Source organism: Pinus tabuliformis, chromosome 9 (assembly GCF_031772625.1).
Source record: "Pinus tabuliformis cultivar Carrire ecotype Pingquan chromosome 9, CPIR1, whole genome shotgun sequence".
Lineage (NCBI taxonomy): Eukaryota > Viridiplantae > Streptophyta > Pinopsida > Pinales > Pinaceae > Pinus > Pinus tabuliformis.
Window position 1 is genome coordinate 1,718,432,689 of NC_142307.1, and position 26,363 is coordinate 1,718,459,051.

The 26,363-nt window shown below is 38.1% G+C and overlaps 1 protein-coding gene across 2 annotated transcripts in view; it reads left to right on the forward strand.

Annotated features, from left to right (window-relative positions):
• LOC149155570 (stromal processing peptidase, chloroplastic-like) overlaps nucleotides 1-21,479 on the forward strand; it is a 308,857-nt gene extending 287,378 nt beyond the window's left edge. Inside the window, exons 23-25 of one of the 2 annotated variants that reach the window (XM_089445727.1) lie at nucleotides 9,561-9,738; nucleotides 19,737-19,878; nucleotides 19,960-21,479. In XM_089445727.1, coding sequence (XP_089301853.1) covers nucleotides 9,561-9,738; nucleotides 19,737-19,816 — 258 coding nt within the window. In that variant the 3' untranslated portion in view covers nucleotides 19,817-19,878; nucleotides 19,960-21,479. The remainder of the gene's footprint in view (nucleotides 1-9,560; nucleotides 9,739-19,736; nucleotides 19,879-19,959) is intronic. The other variant, XM_089445728.1, reaches the window with a different exon arrangement.
• The last annotated feature ends 4,884 nt before the right edge of the window (nucleotides 21,480-26,363 follow it).

The following is a 26,363-nucleotide window of genomic DNA, read 5'->3' on the forward strand; positions in this document are numbered from 1 at the left end:
GTAGTGACTCCCTCTACCTTGGTTCTGTCTCCTTAGACAATGTTCTGTATCAACAGAAACAACATCCCACCAGCTCCTCAAATCACAATCTGCCCACAACTCCTCAAGCCTTGACAACTGAAGAAACTGAGCCTTTTAGGCTCTGCACAATCTCTGCAAAGGTCGAATCTGCCCCTCTAGCTAACTGCTTCAATCCTACCTAGTTGAGCAGGATGATAGACTCTTCGTGAGCCTCTTCTGCCTCTCTCTGCCTTTGTGCTGACCCTTTCCTTGGCTTGAAATGATGACGCAGACTCTGCGTCACTTCTTCTCTTGCTGCTTCTTTTTAGGAACAACGTTGTCTCTTGGGACCACTGCGTCTACTGCAAATTTCAGATTTCTGCTGGTGTCTTCAGTCCTCCTGTGATCTGCAATCCTCTCATACCATGTGGAAATTTCTGAATGTAACACATTAGAAATCTCTACTGCATTATCTAGTTTATTATCTCCTACTTGTTCTTTCCATTAACAAGTTATTTATTAATATAAATATCGAAATAAACACAAATGAAACCTTCACACATATACAGATCAACAACTGAAATAATAGAGACAATCGTCCACGAAAAAACCCAATGTGGGAAAACCGGTGCAACAGATATGAGGGTTTTATTATTATGTAGTTTTTTGAATACAACTAGGGTGGCAGGAATGGCTCACCCTTTAGAGATTTTCCTTGGCAGAGGTACCTTGCTTCAAAGACAAATATTCCTGCTGATCAACAACCGGATGATGAGCCCCACAATGACTTTAACAATTTCTGAGCTAGACAATGAAAGCTGCTCCAAGTTTCTCTCTAGAACTGCTTCACCCTCCAGGGACTGCGTCACCCTCTACGGCTCTGCGTCTGCCTCTCAGCTCTTAGTCTGCCCCACGAAAACACCATAGCACAACTCTTTCTACCCATCGTCCTCTCTGCTAGCCTCTGCGTCTGCTCTGGCTGTCTCTGCATCAACCTAGGCTTCCTCTGCGCTGTCTTTCCGACACTATCTTTGCCTCTCTGCTATGTATTCTTGGCCTTCTGCCAAACTGCCCCTCGCTGCAACAGATCACTAACTCGATTTCTCAACAAACCCTGTCCCAGAAAATCGAATTCTTGATCATCTTGGTGTATCTCCAGCTGATCCTCAAGCCTCTTATACTTTTCCTGTTGACGATTCAATGACTGAGATTAAGTCCATAATCAACTGCTAAGATTATATCTGGTTTGATCCTCATTATTTAGAACTTTCTCACTCATATTATATTAATACACATTAATATTTTAATTTTCCTAAGTTTAGATTTATGGTCTCATTAAAAATATTAATTATTTTAATCTCTCCATTCGGGTGGAATTTTCCCAAACAATTTATGGATTTTGGAGATCTCACGTGCCGTAGCCTCTCCACCAATTTTCATGGCTAGAGCACATCTGATGCTACCAAAAATCAACAGATACTACTTACTATGAAGTAAGGATCACAACTATCCTATTGCCTGCTGAGCTTTCTAACTTGACCCTCAAGAGTCCGTTTTAGAAAAGCTGCATCCCTTTACTTGGGAAGGATGCTTCTTACCATAAATGGTAAGGATCACAACTATCCCAAGTCTCCTCACCCATTGGCCAGATGGGTGGTAATCCCAACGAGCCCAACTTGTGGGTAGGATGCCAACTGGGCTATACTCTGTCAAGTTCCTAAAATGACAATAGGCAAGATACTACTTACCATGAGAGATAAGAATCACAACTATCCTATTGTGAGACATTAGGCAAGATGCTATTTACCATGAGGTAAGGATCACAACTATCCTATTCGCTAGAGTTCCCTCAATGCCAAGAGTTCTCCGACTCAATTCCTCTCCCTTGGAGCTTAGATAGGGGGAAGAGAATAACTCATTGTTCTCGATTTGTCGTGACCCTTACCTTGGAGGGTCACATTACCACCCATTGGCTAGATGGGTGGTAATCCGAACAAGCCCAACTTGTGGGTAAGATGCCAACTAGGGTATACTTTGTCAAGTTCCAGAAGTGACAATAGGCAGGTTACTACTTACAATGAGAGGTAAGGATCACAACTATCCTATTGTTAGACAATAGGCAAGATACTACTTACTGTGAGGTAAGAATCACAACTATCCTATTCGCTAGAGTTCCCTTAATGTTAGGAGCTCTTTGGCTCAATAAGAGCATAGCTTAGTGTTCTTGATTAGTTGGGACCCTTACTTGGGAGGGTCACATCCATCAGTCCAAGTTGCTTTTTGAAGACCAAGAATTTCCCTTTCAGCAAAGCCTTGGTTAGAATATATGTTATCTACTCATCTATCGAAATGTGATGGAGTCTCGTTGCTCCTCTCTGTTGGAGAATACAATAGGGCATCTATTAATTCAATTTCTCCTTAACCATAGTAATTGCTTCTGAACTTTATCTATATTCTTATGCTTCTTTCTTATATCTTCTCACTAAACAATAATCAAGAACAAAAAAATAGTAAAGACAATAGACACAAGATATAGGCTCTAAGCCAGGGAAAAGCCCCTCCAAGGGGAAAACCTAGAAAATCTCTTTTCTTCTTATAGAAGCTGCTTCAAATGAGAAAACCAAGACCAAAAACCATAGGCCAAGTCCCCCTCTATGCACCAAGTCAGCCCTCCAAGAAGCGCTTTCAATTAGGTCAAAGATCAACCAAATCGACGAGGATAAATAATGCTTCAACCAACTTCCAGCTTCAACTTTGGTCCCTAGCTTCAACTTGCAACTTTCAGCCTTGCAGAAGCTGCAAAAATCCTAACCTTCGCACATGTGAGAAAGTAGAGCCCAAAAACAAACTTTCTTTCTTCTTCTTGGATTCTCCTTGCTTCTTAGACCTTCACTTTTACTTTCTTCTTATTCCTAGCTATAGATCGAACTTCTTCTTCAGAGAGATCGAATGATGCTAAATGAGGTTGTTGTTGTTTCTATTTATACACATCTGAGGAGTTTGAATACCCTACTTTAGGTTGACTTCTTGTTTGTAGGGCCGACTTGTGCTAGGAGGCTTGTAGAACTTTCTAGACTCATAATTAATATCTTTTTCATGGTACAACTTGCTCAATAGGGTCTTATACAATTGGCAAGGACTCTTTTGACTCAAGAAAAATATTCTTTTGACATGAAAAACCGTAGAAGCATGAAGAACATGCTTTATCTAGATGACCTTAAATAATGGCATGAAACCCAGGCTTAAAATAATATTTTTCTTTCTTATTTTTCTTGTAACATAAGATATACATAATGACTTGAGTACATTGACAATTATGAAGACCGAAACTAGTTACATTTTCCAACAATCCCTCTTAACTAGGGAGGTATTCATAATTGTACACGTGGTACAAGGTTATTCTCAGACTGAAGAGTTCTTGTAAGAAGAGTCGGATTGGTAAGCCATTATTAAACAATTAAACATCATGACCAACATTGTCAACATAGTAAGGCCTTTACTTGACAAGCTCTTTCTTATACAGGAGCATAATGTTGGTTGGCTTTACGTGAGATACTGCACTGCCTCTACAAGGTACTATTGTCGTTGTGACAAACACCCTCCAAAATTTTGCTTACACTAGAATTTTGGAGCCTACTTATGATCTCATGCTGATAGTCAGTGCGCAACATTATTTGACAGTCTCCCTTACTCCTAGTCATAATTGTATCATTATTTCAACGAGTCTCCTCAACTGTTGCTTTTGGGCACCTTTTGCTTTCATAAGTGTCACTTTCACTTTCGCCACTATCATTTTTGCTTGCTTTCACTTTCACAAGTGTCGCTTTTGCATTCTATTCGCTATAGCATGTGTCACTTTCACTTTCTCTAGCTTTTGCAAGTGTAGTTTTCATGTTTTCTTACTGTCGCAAGTGTCACTTTTGATTGTTTTCACTCCTGAATGTGTCGCACGTTAGCGCACCACTAGAGGTATCTCTAGTGCGCTCTTCTGCATTAGCTGATCATATAAATTATAAGAACATGCATTAGACACTCTCTCATAGCTTCGTACAATTTTTGGTTGCAGTCGACACTTGTACTGTAACTTCTACTCTAAGTGTTGCAAAACTACATTTCAACTGTCTTAGTTAGAAATAAGTGTCAGTTTGTTGCCGTTTTAATGGATGCATGGTCATTCTGGGTGTTAAGTGTTTCATTGTTGTGTGGTTGATCATTTATGAATGTGTGATCATGTTCAAGTCGTGTTCTGGTTTCATCTTTCACTTCATTGATGCCACACTTAGTCAATTCTCAAGTGTTCCTCTCTTTGCAACTTGCTCGACCAACCACCCACCATCTTGTCTCCTTGAATTGTGCATTGCACAGTCTCAAGCCCTAGTCAAGTCATATTTTAATCTTAGCCGTTGATAAGAGACTTAATCTCCGTCGTTGAAGACTCAACAGGAAAAGTATAAAATGGAGGCTTGGTGTTCATTTGGAAATACACACAAAGAAATTGAGGAAATCAATTTTATGAGGTGAGAAGTTCTCAGGAGGAAAACCGATTGGGGAGATCTTGCAACTGAGGGGCAGAGAGAATTCGGGTGAAGGACTTTCCGGAAAATACAAAACAAAGAGGCGAAGAGAGCTTGCAAAGAGGCAACGCAGTAGCCAGGAGAGCTGACGTAGAAAAGTTGTCTGTCACAGAATCCAGAACTGCCGGAACAGCCGAAACTGTTGGGAACTGCCGAAATTGCCGAGAGAGTTGACGCAGAGGCATCGTAGTAGCCAGGAGAGCTGACATAGAAAAATTGCCTGTCACGCAGAATCCAAAATTTCCAGAATTGCCGGGAACTGCCGAAACAGTCGGGAGAGTTGATGCAGAGGGTAGAAAAGGCGATGCAAGGCTGACGCAGAGCCAACGCAGAAATAGCCGGGGTTAGTCAGTCTTGTGCTGGATCAGCCAGAATTCTACTAGGTGAAGTGACGTAAAACTCACTCAGATTTTTCACCAGTATTTTCTCTATAAAGGATTGCCAGATGAGCAACCTAAATTTGTATTTAGATATTTCTCCTGCATAATAATAAACCCTTAGAGCTGCTACAACGGTTTTCTCGCATTGGGTTTTCCCGAGGACTATTGTGTTCAAAATTAAGTGTCCTATGTATGTTGTTGTTTTCTCCATTTTCTGTTTCATGAGATAAAATATTTAATTAGTGTAGGTTGCAAAAGTAATTTGCTTTAGTATTCAGAAGAATAACTTGATCAAGTAGGTGAAGTAGATTCAGAGTTGCTGCAGTAGAGGTACCTTCGAGTCTAGGAATTTTCACAGTTTCACCCACAATCGTGTAAATCTCCTCCTTTTGGGTAGTGAAAAACACCTCCTCTCTCCATAGGAACGAATCGCAAAGGTTAGAGTGCAAAATGAGAGGGAAAAAACAACCTTTTCCTAACTTATACACAGTCTGGCACCTCACTCATGACTTTCTGGAAAAACTCCTAGTTTTATCCTGAGTTTTATGATTAAATCTTGAGTTCTTCATTTTTGAAAAAAATGTGAAAAACTTGGGCGATAAAATCGACGAGTTGAAAAAGTTGCGAATTCTTGATGTTATCGCGATTTTATCGGGATTTTTCGATAGAGGCAGCAACATTATCAACGTCGGGTGGAAGATAAGGGCACACAGAGATAATTTCTCGTGGAGGTTTTCTAGCCTAGAAATTCGATTTTCCTAGTTGCAGTCGACAGTTGTTGTAGGAAGTTTTTCTCACTCCAAAGGGGAGTGTGAATAGCATGTGAAACAACCAAGTAGAGGAAGAGGGAAATTTTCGATCAAATTCGAGATAGCCACAATCAAGCTTAGAGATTAGGACAGGTTGGATGGAGCCTCCAAATTTGTCATCTGGAAGGCTAGAATGTCCTTCCTTTTGAATGAATATGGCCTGAAATCCTAGTGTATAATGTGGTGGTAGTTCCCCAGGACGCAGATCAGTTGAAGGAATACAAGAAGGAGATGGCGAAGGCAAAGCGATTGATCCTGTAAGGCATTCGGGACCATGAAGTCTCGCATATATCTAGCAAGAATACTGCCAAGGAGATGTGGGACGCTCTCGTCCATCTATATTAGAACATGTCTGAGCAACAATCGATATTCTTGCAGGAGAATCCGAGGAGCTTAACGATGCAGAAGGGTGAAGGCATAGATTCCTTCCTCACCATGATTCAGGAGGTTTGTGATCAACGTGTAGCCGTTGGGAAGGCACCTCAACTAACAAAGCTTTTGCGGTTGGCACTGAACAATGTCTCGAAGGTGTGGTAAGTCTTTGTCCAAAGTACCTTGGGCAAAGATAGGAGGAATTGAGTCAAGCTCTGTTAAAGAGTACCATCAACCGAAGTAGCAGGAAGGGCACGAAGGGTGAGAAGGAAGAGGAGAATGTGGCCATAGCATCAAAGGGTCCCAGTCAGGGACACAGGGAGAAGAAGAAGAAGAAGAAGAAGAAGAAGGACAATCTAAGGTAAAGTGCTTCAAGTGTGGTGAGTTTGGCCACTTCAGTACCAGTGTCCTCTTAGGAAGAAGGGAAAGAAGGAGAAGCAAGACCAGGTGACAATGTCCACAGAGATAGACAAACTGTCTTCCAGGATGGAGGAAGACTTCGTCGTGTTTGCAGCTAGGCCTCTAGGAGTGAGGTGGGGTGATATGGAGCTATAGTCCCAGAGAACCGTAGAGGTTTGGGCATATAGCCCATTGAGGTGTCTTCCTTATGGATCATTACCTTGCTACAGTGGCCCACAATATTTAGAAGTAGGATGGATCAATATCAGTAGGTGCAGTCAGTTCCAGAGTGACAGTTGCAAACTAGTTGCAGTCAGGTGCCGAGGAGCGATGTGTAGTGTTTTTAGTAGAGAAGGTGGCTCAGTGCAGAGTTAACAAGATGCAAATTCCTTAGTGAACAATGTAGAGGCTAGTAGCAGTCAGATACTCAAGAGACGGATGCAACATAGAGACAGTTGATTCAGTATTTCAGATGCTTCTTAGTTGCAATAGTTGCAGTAGTAGCAACAATAGTTGAGAGGGAGTTGCAATGCAGATGCATGCAGAGTTGGCAGCAGTGTAGCAGTGTCAGTAGCAGCACAGATGCAACAACAAAGTTGCGCAATGGTTGGTGGGTAGTTGCAAGCAATCACAATGGCTAGAAATCAACAACGTGATAGAGGGTGATACACAGACAGGGTGTGTTGTAGCAGTAGTGCAGCACTATAACACCTTCTTCGCTAAGAGGGAGTGTTATTTTTTGTAGCATTGGAGGTGTCCTAGTCTCGAAATTTGTGGAGAGGCTAAAACACAGGAGTTCTTCATAACCCATAAATCGTTTTTGGAAATTCCACCTAGAAGTGTCTCAATTAGATTATTAGCCTATTTTCAAATATTTCCTAAGTCTAAACTTAGGAAAAGGGGTTAATTAATCAATATTAATTGAGAAAGGTATGAATTATCTAGAAACTCAAACGGATCGATCCACATATGATCTTAGCCATCGATTACGTTTTAATCTTGGTCGTTGAGTCCCAACAGAAGATTATAAGAGGAGGTTGATGGATAGATGGAGAACACACACTTGAGATCGATTTCCGTATGCAGTTCGATTCTCCAGAGAGCAGTGGCAGTTGCCAAAAGAGTTCGAGCCAAAAAGGAAAGTAGAGCAGAGAGGGGCAGGGACAGTGATTCAGAGGAAGTTTTTCCAGATTTCGAGAGTAGCTTGCAGAGAAAGGTAGAGATAGCCACAAAGAGGCTGACGCAGAGGCTGCAGAGATGTCTCTAGAGGGAATTTTGATTCAGCGAGAGGAAGGGTTGTTTCAGGTGCTAGTGGCCAAAGGAAATTCCAGAGGGCCAAGGCAAAGGTTCCCAGACCAGTGGCAGTCGGTCAGATGCTGATTCGAGGCAGCTCCAGGCCAAGATTGCCTGTGGGGCTGAGGAAAATACCTCACAATATTTTTCATTTTTGCCAATCTTTTCTTTGCAGGATTGCCAGTTTTTGGCATCCAGATTGCACTCAGATTATTTCATTGTTGCTTAATAATTAAAACCCTTAGCCACTTCACTAGTTTTCCCGCATTAGGCTTTTCTGAGGACATTTGTCCAAAAATAGTTGTGTCAATTTTTTTGTGTGCTAGCATATTTCTCAGTTTCCAACACTTTTATTTTCTGCAGTATTTTTGTGAAGATTGCTGTGTGATTATTTCGTTTTTGTCGTAGCAATAAACTGTTAAATTAATTTACAGTTAGAAGAAATAATTCTAGTTGCCACAATAGGATTTCAGCAGTGAAATTTTCACATTTTATACCCAAAGAGAGAGCCCTTGCAAACATATGAAGATCTCAATTATAAAATGTTAATAATTCAAATTTGATTGAGAGGGGAGTGGAGAAACTTTGCAAGGCATGGTGAAAACAAAATCTGCAAATTATTAAGGCTTGGCTCTAGTCCTAGTTTATTTGACTTCAGAAATCCGCAAATCCTTGGCACTGTGGTAGTGTTGTGTTGTTTGTCATGCAGTGGGGTTTCTCATGTTTCTTGGATTCAAGGTCATCCTGAGAGGAAGTTTGGGCTGTTTAAGACTCTTGTCTCGTAACTTTATTTCTTTCTGCGTGATGTTCCCATGGACTATAAGGAAGCGTGAGAAGTTCAAAGAGTCCGATGAAGACATGGGGAATCTATTCAATATAACAAAACTTCCCTCTTCTTGTGAACCATAAAAGTTCATAAAAATGAGCATCAGTGCACCTCCCAAAATGTCATAATTATGATCACTCTAGTCTAATAAACACAACAAATAGATATGCTGGAAGCAGAATGCAATATGTTGACAAATATGGTGCTTAATCTAGGAAAGTGATCTCAATCCGCTGCTTCCAATCACAAGATGTTGACAAATTCAGCTAAAGTGGAATAAGACACAGTTCACCAACTGGTAGAAGACATGGGTCTTGGAAATCAAGACTTTCTTCCTTCCAACATTGGGCTGGAAGAAGCCAATATTCATCATGTTTTTCATTAAACTTTGTTTTTAGTAAAGCAATTAGAATATTGAGTGTTTTTCTAAGAGTATACCTGTGAGGAATTTTGCATGGACTAACTGTGGACATTTGCAAGCTCTGTTTTCAACTTATAAGTGCTGCCTATTTTGTTTGGAAATTCAGGCCAGCAGAATTATGTACTCTTGCTCTTTAGCTTTGCTACAGCCTTAATAATATAATTTTTCCCAATTTTGTTTAAAAGAAAATCGTTTCGTATCTAGCATATTGTCTGCATTTAGTGTGTTTGTTTTTCTACGATACAATTTCCATATTTGTAGATCACCATATGATTGTGTAGTATGTTCAAATTTGTGCTTTGCTAACAGTAACTGTATAGAATACCTTATAGATAACTCATGGCCTGAATCCTCCAGATGCTGAAATCATTAGAACGGAAATTTTAGTTTTTTACTTTTTATTTTACTTCGATTTTAGATTTATCCTGTCTATAAAATATTTGAGCGTATATTCTCTTCATTGATTTATTATACCTGCGATATCAGAATATTGCATGCATCAGAGATCTTGCTTCTTTTTACGAAACTACAACCATAGAGGATGTGTACAATGCATATGACAACTTGAAGGTGGATGATGAGTCACTATTTACATGCATTGGAGTAGCAGGAAATATGACTGGGCATGATATGTCTGGTTTAGAAATGGAAGCAGATGATGCAGGTATGTTTCTAGAGATTTGACATTTTACGATAAATATTTTGAATTTTTGCAAGAGGCAGTTATGGTGCATAGTTCAGCTAAATTTCTGTTTTTCCAACTTTAGATTAAAAGGTTTTATTTGTTATTGAGTTCTGTATTAGATTGCATTGCAGTGAACTTATCTTTTCATGTCCTGTGTTGCTTAACTGTTTACAATGGCTACTCACTTAGGAGGACTTGTTGGTTCACTGGGCCTTCTTTATTACACTTAATGTTTAAGGGATTAGTCTTAGTCATAGGGTTTGAACATCACTAGTCATAAGGCTACCTTGGTCCTCATCATATGGACAGTACCCACAAGAACAGTTGTATGCCCTTAAGAATGCAATTAAATTGTAGATGAGATCATTTAAAGTCCACAAGAAGGAAAAAACACAATAAAACCATTTAGCTATCAACCTTAACAACAGATGCATTCCGACAATTCCATTAAAAATAGATGGCTAATCATAGGATTAAATATTTTAAAATTTGAACTGTTCCATTCTGTAATGAAGAATAATAAATGCAAGAGGAACTTGAGCAATCAATTACAATAGCAGATCTGAATTTTTACTAACATCTTCTCATTTTTCCACACTTTATAGGGTTGTATCTAAGTTGCACGAAACGGGGAAACGGGTACGAGTTTCCAAAACGGGAAGCGATACGAAACGCGGCCTCCCCAAATTTTGGAAACAGGGAAACGCGAATATATATATATATATATATATATATATATATATATATATATGTGCAATCATAAATCATAAATGATACATTATAATTTATTACACTTAAACATTAAGATTTAATTTACATCACATTTACTCATGAATGATCACATAATGAAAATAAAAATATCGGAATATCCAAAAGCAACCTTTATTATATATCCAAATCTCAAAATCAGCCTTTATTTATATTAATATATGAGGCTGCAAGTACAATAAAGACTATAAGGCTGCAAGAGAGAGATCCAAATCAGGATTTTCTGCATCAACATCCCATTCTTTAGAAGGACCATTGTTGTATTGGGAGTCTCCTCCTACATAGTCGAACGACCTTAGTGCTCTTGATTAAATACACGTTTCATACCCTAGTACCCTACATGATCTTGATTATCGGGAGTTTCCCATGCATAGAGGGCTTGGTTCTCTTGATTAAATACAAGTTCCATACCCTAGTACATGATAAAATCCAATGGAAACATTGCAATCCATCTAATCCTGAAATCCTGAAAAACAAATAAGTCTGCTGGATTTTGAGTGATCTAAAATTCTAGTTTCTCCATATGAAATCCAATGAGGGCGAAACCACTCTCAAACATCCTGAGTCATTTCATGGTAATGTTAAAAATTTAAGTAAAATGATGAAAATGAAAAATAAAGGAGAATATCACTTTTACTCTAAGAATTTAAATTTAACATTACCATGAACCAATGTTCCACCAAGGTTCCGGGACGAGGGGGCGAGGGAGCGAGGGGCGCGGGAGCGGCCTATGCAAAAGCTCCCTACCATTTTTTAGGAAACGTGGGGGAGCGTCAGGGTCTTAAAAATTTATAAATATAAAATATAATTTATTAATTGAGTCCACTATGACAATTTGGTTTGAATTGAAAAGCTGCAAAGCATGATCATTGATATGAATATCATTTGACATTATCCAAATTTATAATATCATATAAAATAATAAATTTAAAATTCTAATTCAGCTTGGTCAAATTCTAATTTAGATTTTGGTCAGACAGAGGGAGAGCTTCAGCTTGATAAGGTAGCCACTGAATTCTGTGAAAAGGTAAATGAACAAATCAGGAACACTGCATTGGCAGTAGAAGGGGCAACTACAATGGGTTGTCCAGCTGTATTGGATCCAACAGCTAGAAAGTTTGTTATATTATATATAATATAGACAGTACACCATATGTTGAAAGAAGAGTTTTAGTTCCAGGAGAGATGAGAAGATCACATGAAAGAGTTTCTGACAGTTTACTATCAAATGACATTGACTGCAGGATGGCCATCTGCAAACCATCTTAGGTGACCAACGATGTCATGGATAATTTGTCTACCTTATTAGAGCAATGCCATGCAGTTCAAACTTCAAACTAGCAGTGTATTTCAGGGGTGAAAATAATTTTCAGACCTGAGAATTCAAGCTGAGCAACTGTGGTCTGTGTAAATTTTGTAACTGTATAAATTCATATATAATGACAATTCCTGAGATTTCTTGCTACCCATAGTATTTTGTCATGCTTGCAGTAAACGCATGTTAGTCTATAGTCCACCCAATTATTTCCCACATGACATAGGTGCTGCTTCCATAGTTTGTATGTCAAATGTCATGCAAATTAAAAACACAAACTGAATGTCTCATATTCTTTGCTTGTTACTCCAGTTATCTCCCCACTGTAATCCAGCGATCACTTGAGAAAAAAAGGAGAAGTTTTAAAAGGGAAAATTCATGTACGTGCTATATGGTCCAACAAATTTACATGATATTGACCCTCTAAAATAACGCTTGTTGAAAACAAAAGACAGCACAAGACGTTATCCTCATACAGAACATGAGTAGCTTTGTACCACTTTAGGTCTATTAAATCATAAACTATAAGCAAGGCCATTTTTTTGGGAGCGTGAGGAAACATCATCTCAGGGAAGGGAAACGTTTCCTTGGCACGTCCCCCTGAGTTTCCTCCATTTTGGGAGCGTGGGGAAACGTCCCCTACTCGTCCCCAAGTCCCCGGAGCACGGGGGAGCGAGGAAACTAGACCCCTAAGGGGGGGGGGGGGGGGGGGGGCGAGTCCCCGTGGAACACTGCCATGAACTGCATATCCCTCAAACTTCCTGATGAACTGCATATCAACACTAGGGCAAAAATTCACTTTTATAACTTTAGACACGCATCTAGAAGCAACAAGAAGTCACTAACATACCCTAAAAGTAAATTAAAAAAACAAATTAAACAAAAAAAAATAAAAAAAAACACAAGTTAATGAGGAAACGTGGGTCGTACGGCTTTGAAACGCGTTTTCGGCTGTACTGCCACGTTTCCGTTTTGGGAAACGTGGCAGTACGGCCAGAAACGCCTTTCACGGCCGTTCCAAACCCGTTTCCGCGTTTCGTACCCGTTTCCGTACGGAAACGGACCTCTATACCACGTTTCCTGCAACATAGGGTTTTATGCATCTGTTGAAATTCTATACAGTGAAAGACATACACAACAAAGAAAGCTAAAATTTAATGCTAAATATTTGTTGATGTTAAACTATGTTAAAAAACTGATGATCAAATCCATAAAGGGGAAAGTTGTTGCAGTTGGCAGCTAATCCCAGAAAGTAACTTGTTCATGTTTGTAGTTGGAACAAGAACTTCTGCACAGGTTCTGTGTCAAATGTGCAGGGGGTTTAGATAAATCTCCACGGTTGATCTCTAGTGAGATTTTAATTTAATCCCAACCATTGATTTCAATGAGAGGTTAGGGTTGTGGAGACATAGTCATTAACTTAGAATTATAAAGGAAGAGCTAGGTAGAAGGAAGAGACACTCATAGTGGATTCTTCAGGAAGACAGTTTCATCTGAAGCTGAAGAAAGCAAGCCAAAGAGAAGGGAAAAGCAGAGCAGCAAGAAGAAGAGCAGCCCAACAGACTTGCAGGTTGCAGATCTAAAATGCAGAAATCTATATGAACAGATCCGTACACATGTATGGATAGGCTGTATGAGTTGTACAATCATATGTATTTAATTGTACATCAGTCTTGCAGACTTGTTTATGCGGTTTTCCAGCAGGCAGAAAATACTTTGTTTGAAGAGTCCTTGTAAGTTTTGATGATTCATGAAAAGCTGATTTGGAGGACGTAAATTTTCTGTGTACTTGGAAAATAAGTTTTAGCTTCTGCTGTATTATTCCAGACATATGTGTGATTGATGCATGCTTAATTTTTATTTTATTTTATTGAAGAAATTCTAAATTAGATTTACTTAGTGAAGAAGCATAGGTTATCTATCACCTAGGGTTTGGAAAAATTATCATGGTATCAGAGTTGGGTTCCTGATTGAAGTTTCCAAGTATTTACAACAGCAAATTTGAGTGACCAGTAGATATATATATATTGCAGATCTGGGATTAAAATAGGAAGATCTTGCAGATCTAAGAGACCAACAAACAGATCTAGTGCAGATTTGGGTATACAACAAGCAAAGTTTTTAGATGAGTAATGAGAAGACAGATCCAGTGCATTGTTACCAATGTTTTTAAAACCGGAACCGGTGACCAGACCGGTCCACCTAATGAACCGGTTTACCGATCGGAACCGGTCTAACCATGACTGGTTTGGTCTAAACGAACCGGTTTTACAAAAATAAATTAAATAATTAATTTTTAATGAAACAAAATTATTTTTAAGATGTAAAACCATGATTCCAAGCCAATAGAGACAAAGTATGCAAAGTTTGCTCATTTATATACCATGTAAAGGTGAATATATCAAAATGGCACCGAGTACAATACATATCATCGACAAAATAGCAAAATATATAAGAAATAAGGCTCTAAATGGCCTATAAAGTCCAAAAACAATGCTACAAGCTATGAGGCCATTGGCCTACTACAAGTCTACAGTGTACACATGATCAATCATCAAGTTCATCACCACTACTAGACACATGATCATCATCAGGAGCTACATAGACATCATCTAGTTCAGAGTCTGAGGATGCCTCAGCCTGATCTGCAACCTCAATATCAATGCCACCAATGACAATAGAAGTGGACCTAATGGAAGCACGAGTTTGTCGACCTGCACAACTAGTGCCTTCCATTGGTTCTTTGCCTTGCCTTGATGCCGCTACTGATCCTGGTTCTGATGCCGCCACATAATCTGCTTCACCCCCCGCTAAAGCCATGTCGATATCAAAATCAGCCTCAAACACAGGATTTGTAACCAAAACTTAATTGAAAACCCAAAATAGACTATGGCTATATCTGAAACCGTTAGTCGTCATGTCACTCGGCGGAGGAAGCGCTGACATCGCATGTGAATGGTGAGTTTGACCCCCGCGGTTAGGGCTCCGCCGTTTTCGGTAACTGTCAGCGATGCTTGCGACCTGTCACATGACCTGTAACCGTCGGTTTCCGTGCGGTCATCCAAGACCTCCGACAACTGCTACCCATAGCTGCTATCCTGTCACATGTACGTGGTTACTCCTCCACGGTTTCGATATGGTTGAGTGCAAACCGGATGGCTATCAACTCCGACTGATCACATGTTAACAACTCCCGCTACGGTTTTCCTATGGTTACAAAGACTGATTGCTAACTCCGACGGCCAACCACTCACTGTTCACATGTTGTGGTTACAGTTTCCATATCCGCTGCGGTTAAAGCCTATCTCTGCCGCTTATTTGTCTGTGCACATGACACGTAGTTCCAACGCGGCTAACCGCTGCGGTTTGGGACTGTGTTAATGTTTTATAATATTTTTAACACATTAATATATGTTGAGAGTGTTGTGGTTAGGTTTTTAGGCTTGAGAATTAGGTTTAGGGCTTTTAGATTTAGGTTTAACATTAAAGCAATGTTTTTATAATAGTCTTAGGTTTATGTGTAAGATTTTAACACATAGAAATAGGTTTGTATTTGTTTATCAATGCATGATGCATAGATTTAGGACTAGATTTAGGATTAGGATTTTGATTAGGTGTTGAAATGTAGACTAGGGTTTAGGTTTTACATTATATGTAAAAACACCCTTTTACCACACTTTTGTCGCAATGTAACATAAACCATATACATATCGTCGACACCAACTACCTTTGCGATGATATCCCTTTGTCGACACCCAAATCCTGTGAGGCAACGACACGACACATGTCATTGACCATTCCTGGCAGGACTATCGATGAACTCATGTTGACAACCAGGCGCTAAACCATCTCAACTGAACGCCATGAAACCATAATATTACCTGTACAACCTAATCCATAGCCAACACTATCGAAGCTTAACTGAATTGACGACAACACTGAATACTGATGACGACACTTGAACACCTATGCAATGAATCAACAGAATCCTCCTGGATCGATTCCCCTCAGGTCCCTGGCTAGTTTGAGTGGTAATAAGTACCATGCTCACTTTTCTCTCATAAAGTCACTTTTAGAATATAAAAGTCACTTTAATAATATAAAGTGTACTTAGTACTTTTTCACATAAAGTGACTTTAATAACTCAAAGTACCTAGTATAAGTCTCATAAAAAGTATGCTAGCTCCTTTATATTAGTAAACTCATAATATCACATAGACAAAAGATGATTAATGTGTCTCCCTAGGCTAAAAGGATAAATGTCTAGGAAAAAACCTCCTTGTTATCATTTTCAACACCCACTGGTGGTGGATTAGAAGGCCAAAAAGGTAAAATGATCATAACTTCTACCACATATCTTGGATTGGCTATTATGACCCTAATTATGGAATACTGCAACTTCTTTGGATCTAATGGCATTAGTTTCTCTAAAATATGTGCACTCAAGTGAAAGATAACCTAAAAGAAGGTTGATTTTAAATCAACAATATCTCCACTTCCCTAGCTTTGTTTTGGACAATTTAATTTTTATTTTTTTTAATTGGGTATTTATTTGAGAGGAATTTAGATCTATAAATTTTCTTTTTAAAAGTATGTACATGAAGTTTCAGAACTCAACCTGAATCCTATCATTCTTTTTTTCCGTCAAAAATAGCAAAAAGAAAAGGATTCTTCCTTTTTTTGCCCCAAATTTTTCTCACTTCATGACCAAGAAAGAGCTTTGATATCATTTGTAGTAAAACTTCAGAGATATTAAAGATAATTCAGCTGAAAACTATAAAAATAAACCCTATGCCAAGACATTCACCATGAACAACACAAGGATCTAGAGAGAACCCTTGAGATAGGGTAACACCATCAAATACACCCTATGGAAGGAATTACTCCACAATCCATGCTTGTTACAAGAGTATACAATTCACCTTGAATACAATGATATTCATGCATATTTATACTTTCTCATTAGTATTCATAAGGGTATTATGTTTTCCTTTTTCAGTTATTTGATTCCAGTTTTAGGTATGTTTTGCAAGATGGCGGTGTTATTAGCCTTGTATATTAGGATATATATTATATACTAGTAGGACATTGTGGAACAATTATCGGCAAGGTAGAACAACTCAAAATTTAAGGGTTTTATTTTTATTTTTATTTTTAATTTTGGACACTTATGTATAGGCTTTGGAATGCCATCCATTATTTTTATTACTATGATGTACGGTGTGGTCGCAACAATTTTTCAATACAAATATGAATCATTCAGTTAAAAAGAATGTTAAACTTAGTGTTAGGTGGTCAATCCACGATAGCAGATCTATATCACTATTAATAATGCATTTTCGAGATGTATTTAAGATAGCGGTACAACAGTCTATCTTAGGATGACGTTGTGATGTATACTCTCTGCATTATCATGCTGAGAGATGCATTCTACAACTCAGTACGAGGGAGATGTGTAGTGTAATGTAACGCTGACATGGCATATGTTGACAAGATAACAATAACAGTGATAAATAAAAATAACAACATTTAGGTTGGGTTAATATATGTGTGTGTGTGTGTGTGAACAGAAAATGAAATAACACCAATCCAGATTCATCTTTATCCTTGACCTACAAGCATGGACATTGGATATCCCTAGAAGTGCAAACCTACCTTCAATTTTTTGCACTATAAAAAAGGTCTGCACATTCAGAGGTTTAATCCAATGTTCCACCAAGACTCCGGGACGGGGAGACGCGGGTGCGAGGTGACGCACAAAGGGGACGTGTGGGAGTAACCTCAAATTTTAGGGAAATTTAGGGGGGACAAGGGGACGTCGGGGTATATAACTTTTTTCCTTTTATATATATATATAAAATTCAAATTCTATAATGAAAGCATAAATACAATAATACATACAATTTTGAATTAAATAATGAAATACATTGATCCATACTCATCATCCTTACTAATGCATACATGATTCATCCATAGACTACGAGATTCAATAATGAAATACTCTGATCCATATTCATTATTCATTATTCACCATTCTAGAACCTACAGTGATTTAAAAGTTAAATTCATCATTCTAGATTCTAAATTGATTTAAAATTTAAATTCGTCATTCATCATTCTAGAATCTAACTAGTACTAAGAAAAATGGACTATAATAGATACTGAAATCTAAAGTTTGGAATAGTAAATTGATATAGCTAAAACTTAAAAACAGTGGAGTGATGAGTCTAAAAGTCACTCTAAAATAAACAGAGGGCTTGGTGCTCTTGATTAAATACTAATTCCATACCCTTGTACATGACAAAATGCAATGGAAACATTGCAATCCATCGAATCCTGGATTCTTGAAAAACTGTTAAGTCTGCTGGATTTTGAGTGAGATCTAAAATTCTACTCTCTATATGAAATCCAATGAGGTCGAAACCACTCTCAAACATCCCAAGTCATTTCATGGTAATGTTAAAAGTTTAAGTAAAAGGATGAAAATGAAAGATAGATGAGATGAGAATGTCACTTGTGAAAATGAAAGATAGATGAGATGAGAATGTCACTTGTCCTTTTACTTTAAGAATTTAACATTACCATGAATTGAATAGCATTAGTAGGGAAATATGGTCAAATACTAGTTTTTCCCTGTCATAAATCATTGTTTGAAAGCAAATTTAAGGGGGGTCGCATAGCCCATTTTGAGGGGGGACGCCCTTTTGGGGAGTCGCGTCCCCCATACTGGGGAAATGTCCCCCCTGCGCCTCCCCACGTCTCCCCAAAAGGGGGACGTGGGGAAACGTTTCCCCAGATTTTTCCCTATCCCAAGTGTGTGGGGTGCGAGGGGTGCACGCACCCGACCCTAGGGGACACGTCCCCGTTGAACACTAGTTTAATCCCTCTAGGCACTTGATGGATCCAAGGCAAAGATGGATATATTCTTGTTACTATTACATTAGCCTGGTCTTTGTCTTGTGTGTATTTACTATTTTATTTTCTTGTTAATATGGTAGCACTGTAAGTTTGTCAAGACTAGTTCTGTTTCTAAGATGTGTCCTCATTGTGCTGCAGTTCAGTGTCTCTTAAATCGTCAATTCACCTATCTTCACTATTTTGCCTAGACTAGTTGGGTGATGTAATATTTCTTTCCTTGCTTTATCAACTCCGTTGTTACCAATCTCTTTTAAGTAGTTTCCATGAATCCAGATTAGGTTAAAAATATGGATAATCATTGATAATCATGCAGTATGTCTTCTTTCCTTGCATTATCATTTATCAACTCTATTGTTACCAATCTCATTTAATTACTTTCCATTATGGAATGCAGATTAGGTTCAGAACGTGGATAGTAATTAATTATTCTAGTTGTTTTGACCAACCTTCTTCCTTGTGAACTATTTAAGTCTTCTTCAGGCAATGTAGCTTCATGTCTATTAAAGTTTTTCTTAATATTTTTGTAGTTTAATGCAAAGATGATTATTGCTTGCTGAGCGTTCCCCATTTTTGTTGCCTGGAGATGTTTCCTGAACAAGGTTACTGATATCTAAAATATTGAAGATGTGAAAATGGCACCTAGTGAAATAGAAATAAACTGATATGCTGGCTTATGCCATATTTGTAAAACTGAACTGAGTGTCCTCTGTCAATTGCTCGTATGAAGCAATTAACTAAGGTTATGGTAACTAAAAGTTGATGTCTTATTTTTACAATGTAATTTTCTTTTCTTCTCATTAGAGCTTCATATATGAATAATATCCTATTGTCCATCCAATTGCATTTATTCCTTTAAGCCTTCATACTAGTCCAGAATCTACGCGAATGTACATCTGTGTGTGTGCATGTGTTGAGGGAAAGATGGCTGGGAAGATAAAGAGATTCTAACTATTTGTGGTAATGAATAATGATGTAGATGATGAACTCTTTGATGGCCATCAAGGCTTAATTCCACTTGGGCGGGGTTCAACTACCATGACTCTTCCTACAACATAATGAGCATTTTATGGTACAATTGTTAATTGCGTGTCAAATCTTCCACTATGTTCACTTCCAAGGTACTTTTAATTTCATGAACTTCTTCATATAGATTGGTTGCATTACAAGGTTATTCATGAGTTCAGTTTACTCCATTGCAGAGACAAGTCTTGGTCTGTAGAGCTATCAAATTCTTTTCTTGATGAATCTAAAGGTAAGGCAGTTTCAACTTTCAAGATGACTGTCATCATCGAAGTCCTCAAATTTTCACAAAGACAGCTGAATTTAATTGAAGGGACACCGGTGGAGGATCCAGTCGTTGTGATGTCCAAAAATTTGTGCAGGCAATGCTATGAGTTGAAATGTCAACTTTATTTCATGTCTCTTCCATCTTATATGAATTCCCATGTATAATTTTTTTCTCACTTTTTTTTCTTCTTTTCTTTAGTTCAATTTCCGGAGTGAAACTGGAGGGATGATCCGACAAAGCTTATGCTAGAGGAATAAGCATTATAGTTTGCTTGCCATGCTCATTTTTAAGCATCTTCTCATTTTTTTAGACTGCATTGCTGCAGGCGGTGTTCCAGGCCCTATCTTTTGAACTCATATTTGTAATATCAGACTATATTTCTAAAAGTCTAACCTAGTTATCAATGTTACAGGTAAGCCTGTTTGTAGGTTTAATTTTGCAATGCTTTTATATTTTCCTGTAATAAACATCTGCCCGCCTGTTATCATCAAGAATCTCAAAGAACGCATTTGTATTCATCTACTGTAATATACAAGAACAACTGAAAAGGGTGTCTCTAGTTTTAAATGGCTCACATGATGTTTTACTCGGAATAGCCTTGGCCCAAAAATTGCTGCTCTTACATCACTGTAAGGGCTATTGGATGTCCTTGGATGCAGTATACAAGGATCTTTTTGAGTGCAGTGCCATTTCAAAGCTCCTTCCATCACTATCTCAGTGTCTCATTTTTTTCTTTCAATCCATCAGCTTAAATGTCTTTCAGTTGTGGAATAGTTTCTCTCCTGCCATTTTCGTTGTAACTGATTGATTCTGAAGTCTAAGCCTATTTAGGGTCCTTTTCAAATTGATATAGATACACCAGGTTTATGTTATTGGAGTCACTTTGCTTCTTGATTCACATGTTTTGTAAATTCATGTTGTCCTTTGGTAGGTTGTAGCAGATTGTACAGGTTTTGAGATTGATCTGTCACATTTCTTTCCACCTGACTTGGTGGCGAGGGCATCAACAACCAGACAGAAACAACAGTAATCGATCATTGAAGCAATTCGACATGCATTTCTGCACAGTAGTCCAATAGGAGCCCAGACAGAAATTATGTCTCTCCAAGACAACATTATATACAGCATTGTATAGGTCCAGAAGATGAGATCTTAATTAAAAAAACAATTCCAATACTTGTTCTAAAGGCTAGTAACTTTGAACAGTCTGCAAAAGAATAATCTGGTTTGATTAGCCTATGCCATGCCTTTTCTGATTGGACATTCATTTCAAATTCTGTCTATCAGAATATGGGGTGTTTGATTCATCTATTCAATAAAGAACACATTGTTACTTGTAATCAACTATACGGTCACAGTTCCTATGAGGTGCATTCAGTACAAATGAAAGTGTTTCTGCCCACAAGTTCTGGGTAAAATATTTGCAGTAAATATATCTAGTAACTGCTTCATTTTTTTTCTTTCCTTTTCCCAAAATTTTAAAGCTAAGGTGTCCTTTTATTTTAGCATCGGATCATTTGGTTAGTTTCAACATAATTTAGTTTATGACATTGAAAAAGTGAGAAAGTAATTTTGTTACTTTTCTTTTTATCCCTTGGAAGCTCTTGTCTATATACGGTATTCTCTACAGGGAAACTTGGTATGTTCGAAAAGCTCCGACCAATTTTGAATATCTTCTGGCAGTATACCAACATCCTCGAAGCTTTTGTGATCATAATCTCTTATTTATTTCTTTCTTGACCCTTACGTTATGTTCATGAAATTATTAGGGAACCTCGAAAAGGATGCAGGGATAACTAGACGTTAGGGAAAACATTGTTCGAGAGGAAAGTATTAATGTTTTAGGTCATGAACAATCATTTAGGAACACTCTGAACCATCAGGCCTTAAGGCATATTATGTCACCAGTGGGAATGGGACTGTTCATCCATAATATGGAGTTTATTTTTGAGATTTTGTTTATTATGTTTATGTCAATGTTACATTTAATGTTATCGGAAATCTATCATCAGGGCTTCCAAAATTTAAATTATCGGCAATACCCAAGAAAATATTGGAAATTATTAGCAAACCTATAAAAATACAAAAATAATCTATTTATTTGTTTTTCAAATTTTTAACTTCTAAAGCAACATCAACATCAACATCAAACAAACACCTTGTTACATAAATATGACAATAAAATTGGTATATAAGATATCAAGTGGTATATCAGATATCGATACTGACCTTGAGTCGTAAGATCTGATAGATTGATACAAAATCACATCAAAAAAAAAAAAAAAATGTATGTCATTAGATATATCATGACAATGAAAACAACAGATTTCCTTGTGTTTTCTTGAAGGAAAATGGTCACAACATCCTGGGCAATGTTATTGTAATTGGGCCAAAAGAATTGTCGGCCAAAAAGTACAGAAGATATTCAAATTTTGAAATGAACATAGGGTAAATTTGGAAACTAGGGCCGAAATTCACCTTGGACAGCTCATATGAGGCAGCAGATATTTTTATTGGATTCCTGCATCCGAGAGGTGTAGGATTGATCTAAAGATCATCTCAGTCTGACATGTACAAATGAAATTATGAATTTATTTTGTTTATGGGCAAATTGTCAAGGTCGGCTAGCAAACAAATGTAGGCTCAGAAGCCCAAAAGTCACGTCTATTCATCATCAACGTTGCATATAAATAGGAGCCTTCTCCTCATTTAGACACTTTACTCACTCACATATATCTATTTTCTTCATTGATTGGGTACGAATTTTTGAAGCAGCTCTACACACATGCAAAGGGCAGTTCTGTTACTGCGTTGACCAGCATTGACCGAAGTTGCAAGAACGGTTTTTGACCAGCAATGTTTACCTGTTTGACTATGGTTTTGTGAGGGTTATCTCTATTTGAGCAGGCCGCATTTATGGGCATAAAAAATGAGGCAGATTGTATTGTTTGACCAACGTTGATTGCAGAAGGGTTTGACTGCAGCATTGACTTTCGTTGACTAGGTTTCACTAGATATTTTCGCACTATTTTTGGGATGATTTGACTTGCTATTAGAAGTCGAGTTGACCAAGTTTGTCCGAGTTGTTTTGGAGGTCAAATTTTGCCCTGTTGACTTTTGGTCAGGGCTTTCTATGGCTGTTGTTTGTTGGGACAAATTTCACTGTGATTGGGCAAGTGAATATTGCATATTGTACTCTCTTTCTCTGTTGAACTTTTGAAGAATAATAAGAAGAATTGATCAAAGGGTTTCCCCACATTGGGGGTTGTCCTTGGCATGTGCCACATCTTGTGTCCTCTTGTCTTGGCTTGTCTTCTACTGTTTATATTTATGTTCTATCTGCATTTACTATCATGTTAATATGATTGCTAATCTGCGAATTGATATTGGGCTAATGAGAAAAATTGAAGTAAATTGCTCTTAAGCATAGAACATACCATTGTTATCTAAATTAACATGGCATCAGAGCTGAGGTAAAGACAAAGCCCAAGCAAGAGTGAAAAGAGCAATAATTGAGATTTGTTGGACAAGGACAAGAGTCAATGGCCTTCGCGTCCTACTTCAAGCCTGATGTCAAGCTCAATGATAAGTTTGATTATCATGCATGGAAGATATCTCTTGATTTGACTTTGGAAGAGCAAGATGTTCTGGACTATGTGTAGGGAAAGATCACTGAACCTCCTTCAAATGCACTAGTTGCCGCTAAGACAAAGTACAAGAAAGGTGAAGTCAAAGCAAAGAAGATCATCAAGGATTCTATTAACAAGCATTTCATTGCTTATGTTTTCGATTTGAACACATCAAAGGAGATATATGATAGGTTGGTTGGCATGTTCAAAGCTAGCAATGCAAACCAAGTCCTCTTTCTAAAAAACAAGTTGAAGGACATAAAGAAGGGAAGAGGTGAAGATATTCAATCCTACTTCATGAGGATCACTGAGATAAACAAATGATCTTCTTTTGATTGGAGAAGTTATTATTGATAGAGAGCTTACTCTCATTGCCCTTACAGGACTCCCTCGTGAATGGTATGTGTTCAACAATACTATTCTCAACAACGACTTGATTCTAGGTTTTGAAGAATTGTTGACTAGATGTTCTCAAGAAGAAACAAGGATGATGGAAATGGATATGTCTTCAAATAGGAATGATCTTACTGCATTCTCCGCTCATGCTAAAAAGAACAATGTAGGTTCAAAGAAGCAATGTCAAGGAAGACCGAGTTTCAATAATGGAAGGAAGGGAAGATGCTTCATTTGAAGCAAGTTTGGGCACTACTATGCTAGGGAGTGTCTTAATAGAAGGGATACACCTAATGATGATGACAACAACAATAATTTCGAGGGCAACATCAATCAGGGGAATGGTTGGTTTAACAACAGAGGAAAAAGGAATGCTCCCGCTACTCAACATGGAAATGGTTTCCCTCCCAAGAGATCAAGAAACTCTAGGTATGATGAATCTAATGTTGTTGATAATGAGCAAAATAATTTTATTTTATATCTACCCTCTCTACTGCATCTCCTTCAGACACCTTGGGAAATTGGTTGATTGATAGTGGTGCCTCAAGGCACTTCACTGGGTATAAGGAAGCTCTTTCAAATTTGATTGAAAAGGATACAAATTTGGAAATTATCCTTGGAGACAATGCCACCTATCTTGTGAAGGGAGTTGGGAATGTTACTCTTCAACCTAATCAAGGTAACACCATTCATCTACAAGAAGTACTATATATACTCGATCTAAAGAAGAACCTGGTATCTATCTCAATGATGGAGGACAAAGGATTCAAAGTGGCATTCATCAATGGAAAGGTACGTGTGTGGAATAAAAATTTCAAAGATGCATTTACACTTGGATTCAGGGTTGATAGCCTATATTAAGTTGGAGGAAGTCCATTGGGAGCTATGTCTTGCGACACGTCACTTCAATCTGAATTATGGCACTGGAGGTTTGTCCATCTACATTATAAGGCTCTACTTGATGGGAGGAAGATGGTGACAGGTATGCCCGAATTTAAAGTAGAACATGAAGGTGTTTGTCAGGGGTGTTTCGAAGGAAAGCATACAAGGGGACTATTCCCCTCCAGTGATAGCAAGACTACCGACATATTGCAATCGGTTCATTTTGATCTATCTGGTATGACGCTCGTGACATCTTTGGGAGGATATTTATATTATGCTATCTCTGTGGATGATTTCTCTCACAAAACTTGGATATATTTCTTGAAGAAGGACAAGGTATTCTCATGGTTCTGTTCTTTCAAAGCCTTAGTTGAAAATCAAACAGTTAAGAAGATCAAAATATTGAAGATCGATAATTGAACTAAATATGAATCAAATGAGTTCAATAATTACTGTAGAGAAGTTGGCATTAACAGGGAGACTACTATCGCATATGCTCCTGAGGAAAAGGGTGTTGCTAAAAGGAAGAATCGTTCTATCGTAGAAGCCACTCATGCCATGCATCATGATCAAAGCCTTCTGAAGTTCTTCTGGGTCGAAGCTGCAAACATTGTCGTGTATGTTCAAAATAAATGCCCTCATCAAGCATTGGACTCCAAAACTCCTGAAGAAGTTTTCACCGGTAAGAAACTTGATGTTTCTCACTTTAGAATTTTTGGTAGCGCTGTATATTTTCATGTGCCGAAAGAAAAGAGAAGCAAATTGGATGCTACTGGGAATAAAGAAACATTTGTGGGCTACAATGAAACTTCTAAGGCATATACAATTTATGTGCTTGGTCAAAGAGAAGTGGAGATAAGTCATGATGTCACTTTCGATGAGGATGCTTCCCTTGGGAAGATTAGTAACATTCCTATTCCAAGGAAGGACAAAGAAACAGATTCAGAAAAGTAGGGAGAACCACAGGATGTCGATGCTCGATGTTGAAGGACCAATGGATCCCATTGATCCACCTCCTCATGAGCCCTCCTCCTAAAAAAGGAGACCCTCATGGCTTAGGGAAATTCCCAAAGATGTCGAGACATGTTGCACCAAGGGGGACATTTCGTAAAAGTAAGTCGAATAGGTACCAAGGGTACTTAAATGCCATGAGCACCATTATTCAATTTGAGCCTTACACATTTGAAAAAGCTGTGAAGCACCAAATTTGGAAGGATGCTATGAACGAAGAGTCTGAGTCGATTACAAAAAATGATGTTTGGGATGTGGTCCCTAGATTCAAGGACAAATCCGTTGTCACCTCGAAATGGCTCTACAAGATCAAGCATGGAGTTGATGGAGGTGTTGAAAAATTCAAGGCCAGACTTGTTACTCGAGGCTTATCTCAAAAGGAAGGTGTGGACTACGATGA